General features: G+C 41.6%; 1 protein-coding gene across 16 annotated transcripts in view; it reads right to left on the bottom strand.

Moving 5' to 3' along the window:
- The window catches only part of LOC104911589, a 100,943-nt gene that overhangs the window by 6,879 nt on the left and 89,303 nt on the right, over positions 1–4,761 (bottom strand). For all 16 annotated transcript variants that reach the window (XR_004160205.1, XR_004160197.1, XR_004160191.1 and 13 more), the window contains one exon: positions 3,805–3,841. Coding sequence is in view for 1 of the 16 variants with exons in the window: in XM_019616701.2 (XP_019472246.1) it covers positions 3,805–3,841 (37 nt within the window). In the remaining 15 variants the exon portion in view is untranslated. The remainder of the gene's footprint in view (positions 1–3,804; positions 3,842–4,761) is intronic.

The following is a 4,761-nucleotide window of genomic DNA, read 5'->3' as shown; positions in this document are numbered from 1 at the left end:
CCTTCCTCCCTTCCTCCCTTCCTCCCTTCCTCCCTTCCTCCCTCCCTTTGTCTTCCTTCTTCCCTCCCCCCTTCCTCTCTCCTTCCCTCCTTCTTCTTCCTTCCCTCCCTTCCTCCCTTCCTTCTCTCTTTCTCTCATTTTCTCTTTCTTTCTCTCTATTTCTCCCTTTCTCTTTCTTTCTAACTCACTCTCTCAATCTCTTCTTTTTTCTTAAATGGCACATATCTGGACTACAAGTTGTAACCCCAGAATCTATATAATCTGTGATGGACATTTTGTCATATCAACTATCAGTTTCCAGAAGGTTCACTAAAAAATGCATGTAGAAATGTATCTTATGTTCCTGAAACTAAAGCTATTTTCTGTCATCTTGCTATTCTCATTGTTTCCACAAATCAGAGAAATCCTCCCAGAAATTTTGCCTGGAAGAAAAAAAAAGAAGCTATCGGATTAAATACTGGTATCAGAAGGAAGTAATTTTCTACATGGCCTTGAGGACTGTGTGTTGGCAGAATAAAAAGGGGAGATTCCTGATTTTCTACAGAGACCTGTTACTATGCTTGGAAGGTCCCAAGAAATCAGACTGGAAATTTGGGTTGCTTCTAGTCACGTCACTGCACAGGTATTTTTAGTGACTTTTTTATTTCTTCAAAATCCCCCTGAAGCATAAATATTCTACTGAAGATTTACAGGTAAACATAGAGGAGAGGATTTCCATTTTCAGAAAATGTGTTTGAAACAGCTGTCCAGGAGAAACATCAAAATTTCTACTGTTATTTATGAAACCAATGTCAATAAAAGATTTATATGCAATGCTACGTCATCTTTGTTTGCCTGAGTGTCCCCCTTTACTCTTACCAAAAGAAGTGAAATCAAGATTAATCAGTAAATTACTTTGACCTCAACAGAGTTTCTCATTAATTCATGGTTTCTCATTTCCCACATCCCCATCACTGCTTAAAACTTCCCTTTTTACAGACAGTTCACTGTTTACATGATAAACATACTCCCCACATTACCCTTCTGGACTTGTATTGCTCAAGTGTGAGAGCTTCAGTGCATCCCACTTCCTTACCAGCCTTTTGAAACCTCTTTGATGACAGTGCTTGGTGACCACAACAGGCAGTGAGTACTAATATTGCAGTACAGCAAATTTTCCCAATCAATGAAGCATAACATTCAGTTTCTCCAGCTGTTCCCATTCCTGGAAACCTGCTGGAAAAAGCCACCATGGAGGTAAAATAGACTCTGGGAGCAGAAGGCTCACTCACATCTTGAAAGGAGTGATGGAATAGGATGGGGCTCTTGCCCTGAGACTGGGCTGTGGCAACTCCTTTTGTTGTGCTGCTCGGATAAAAAGCCAACCAACCAGCCAACACTTCAAAGTGTGTGCAGTATCTGGACACTCACCAAAGGGGAGGCAATTCTTCTGGAGGGTTAGCTGGGACAATTGACTCCCTGCAAGTGGCTGGCATGGAGGGTGTGTCTGCAAGGAAAGTCTTCATAGCCAAAGTTTCCCCTTTCTCCAGTCACTTCACAAAATGCTGTCTCACATCCGGCAATCAAAGCCCTTCCCCAAGCTGCAGCCTGCACCTACAGCACAGCAATGAACCCAGATGACCCACAGCTCCCACTGCCACAGAGAAGTCCATCACCATGGGGCTATGTGGGTATTTCTGTCTTTTTTTCTTTCTGTCTTAACTGTGCACAACAGTTCAGGGAGCAGCCTCAGAAACACAAGATAGACACAAGATAGAAGACTTTAATGACTGCTATGGAAAAATATACTTCCAGTTTTACTCAGAGGAGCAGCTAGAGCTGAACCTTACTGAGATTCTTATTAGTTAGTGCCAGTAACATCACCATCCATCAGTTTTGCCTAACTAACAAAACTCACCACTTTTGTTATAGATCAATTAGTAGTGTCCTTTGAGAATTACTTCTGCAAAATAATAGGCAAGGGCCAGGAGAAAAACTTTAAAATTAAATATTAACTTACATTATACTCATCATTTTACATGAGTATCAGATTTAAGCTATCTACAAAACCAGAGGCTTTTATGCTGTATTCAAAATTTACCAAGTTAATTTGTATGTGCCTCACAATTAATTAACTAAACAGTTAGAGCCAGGATCCAGTCTCAGATCCAGGGATACCATCTGTCACAACCTGGCTCAGTCCCATCGTGTAAGGTCACCAGTCTGCTGTGAGTGGGCTCCATCCATGGTATCCCACTTACTTCCAACCCCAACATTCAAGTCAAATAGTATCTCCTTGTGCTTCTCATGATCCAGGGCCACCTCTGACCTCTTTCCAGGATGGTGAACCTCAATAGACATCCATCCCTGCCACGTTGAGTGGGTCTCACGCACAGCCCTGGGGCTTCAGGGGCATTTCCACACCTCCAGTTTAACAACATGATGGAACAAGGAGCAACATTTGAGCAGAAGAATATCTGATCACAAATGTGGGTACTCTTAAAAGGAATTGAAAAGCTCAACCCTTCTGAAACAGGATTGAGTCCTCACTTACTCACCCCTCCTGTGAACACAAGGGCTGGGGTGAGCAGGTGAGCCCATTCTCTTTTCCACACACCCTCAGGCAGGACTGATGACTGCTCAGCTTCTCCCCTTTGCAGCATCCCAATCAGGACCTCTTGGCTGCTTTCTTTCTGCCTTTCTTAGTAAAAAGCCACATCCCACTAGAAAGGCCAGTAGCTAAAGGATACTAGGTAGCTTCCCGTACTCAGCATATGGAGTCCTCATTTAGCATCATGATGGCTTCTCCTAGCTAGTGCCTGGAAAGGTCACTGAGCACATTTCTGAGGAAGAGCCAACCTAGCAAGTTGCCTTGATGATGTCTACATATGTGTCCACGAAAGTACAAAATAAGACCACGCTCCCCGTCCCAAATAGCAGCACCTAAGGAGAAGGTTCACTGCTGGGGCAGGGCTGTATGCTGTGATATGACTGGGCAGGAATATCAGTGCAGATAAAGATTCTCCTTCCCCACCACAGTGTTGATTAGAGATTGGTGCTGTGAGGCCCTAACATCACAGAACCCAAAAGAAGATAGGAGTGATTTCTCTGTTGTCAGAGTTAAGAGACAGAGGCTGCAAATGCCACTGGCTGTGCATGCAGATAAATGTGCATTCTAGATTGCCCTCAGAGCACTTGTGCCTTGTAAGAGCAGGACAGGAATGCTCAGGCTGCTTTGACACCACCTGAATTATTATATTTATTTCTGAAACCTTGTAGCAGTTAACTGTCGGAAAGTGATCCAGACAAACAAACAAAATGACAACAACAAACAAAACAACCAGCAACGTAATAATCAAAAGAGAAGAAAGTGATTTCTGATGAGAAATTTAAGCAGGTGGCTCACCCAATCACAAAAGAATGCATTCTTTAAAAGAACATATTCTCAAACAGCTGTTTGTCTTTTAAGTTGTGTTGAATTTAAACATACCTCTGTAACGTCTATATGATGCTGAAATGTATACGTTATCAATATTACATAAGACAACTGTATTTTAAAGTGTATTTTTTTACCATATCAAGCAAAAAATTCATAGCCCATAAGTGTAATCACCTATGCCATAATTACAGGTGCATATGTTTGTGTATGGGCACCTATATTTCTGCTATTAAATATGAAAAATGCAAATAGCAAATATGAGGAGAAACATTTAGGAGAGATCAAGGAATAGTGAAGGAAATCAAACCCTTCTCAAAGTTAAGAGAAGGAGTATTTACCAATGCACCCTAAATCTGAAGTTAAAAAGATGGAAGATGCAAACTTACCTAGAGAAGTAATACATTTTTGGGGGAGGGTTTGTATCTACGGAGAAGCAAATGAAGATACAAAATAGATTAAAAACAATTAGGGGCTTCAGGTGCCTCTACTTTGACTGCCAAATTTTATTCCTGTAATAGCACCTCACTTCTGAAGGTGAGTTGCTTAGCCATATAAATCGGCCCTTTTCAGTGCTGAAGTTCAGCACTCCAAGCACACGGTTGAAGAAACAGATGTGTGAATTATCTAATTTCCATTGATGTAAATGGGAGCTAAATGCCTAAAGAAGGAGTGAACTGCCTCTTTGCTACAGCCTCATGCCTTAATGGATTCTGCAGAGACTTCAAACTTGTGCCAAAGATTTACAGCTAACAGAACTATTCAACCAGAATCTCCAGCAACTGATGAATAAATAAAAGCCTCTGTTGTCATTCAGAATGATATTCCTTTTTTCAGTGGTATGGTTCTTTCATCTTCCTTTCCAAAGATAGCTTAAGATAGAGGATATTTCTCTTGTCTGCTACCTGGGGCAGAGCTGTGTGTGCAGCATCATCTTCTCATTTAGGCAAAGTCTGGGATTACACTGACAGGCACAGCATGGTGGAAGGAAGGGGCTGAGAAGAAAAAGTCCATGAGGATCCTTGCTTGGTCTAGACAGGATTTGCTTTCAGGGCCAGAATGAAAGTCAGATAAAAAATGAGACTATTCTTCATCAGCCCACCATGGATTTGAATATATTTCTACTTGGGATTTTTCCTCTCTCCTGTCAGTCCAGAGGGTCATTTGGAGCTCTTTGTGCTTAGCAATACCAATCTTATTCACTGCTTCTGAGAATGTGAGAAAAAAAATCCTGTGGGTTTTGAAGGCTGAAATGAAGCAGAAACCTTTTGCTGCTGGCTGAAATGCAAGTACATAGAGATGGCCCAAAGCCCAGGCCCAGTGACTTTTTTTTTTTCTTTTTCTTT

The sequence above is a fragment of the Meleagris gallopavo genome, chromosome 6 (assembly GCF_000146605.3).
Source record: "Meleagris gallopavo isolate NT-WF06-2002-E0010 breed Aviagen turkey brand Nicholas breeding stock chromosome 6, Turkey_5.1, whole genome shotgun sequence".
Taxonomy (NCBI): domain Eukaryota; kingdom Metazoa; phylum Chordata; class Aves; order Galliformes; family Phasianidae; genus Meleagris; species Meleagris gallopavo.
This window is presented reverse-complemented; position numbering and strand designations above follow the sequence as displayed.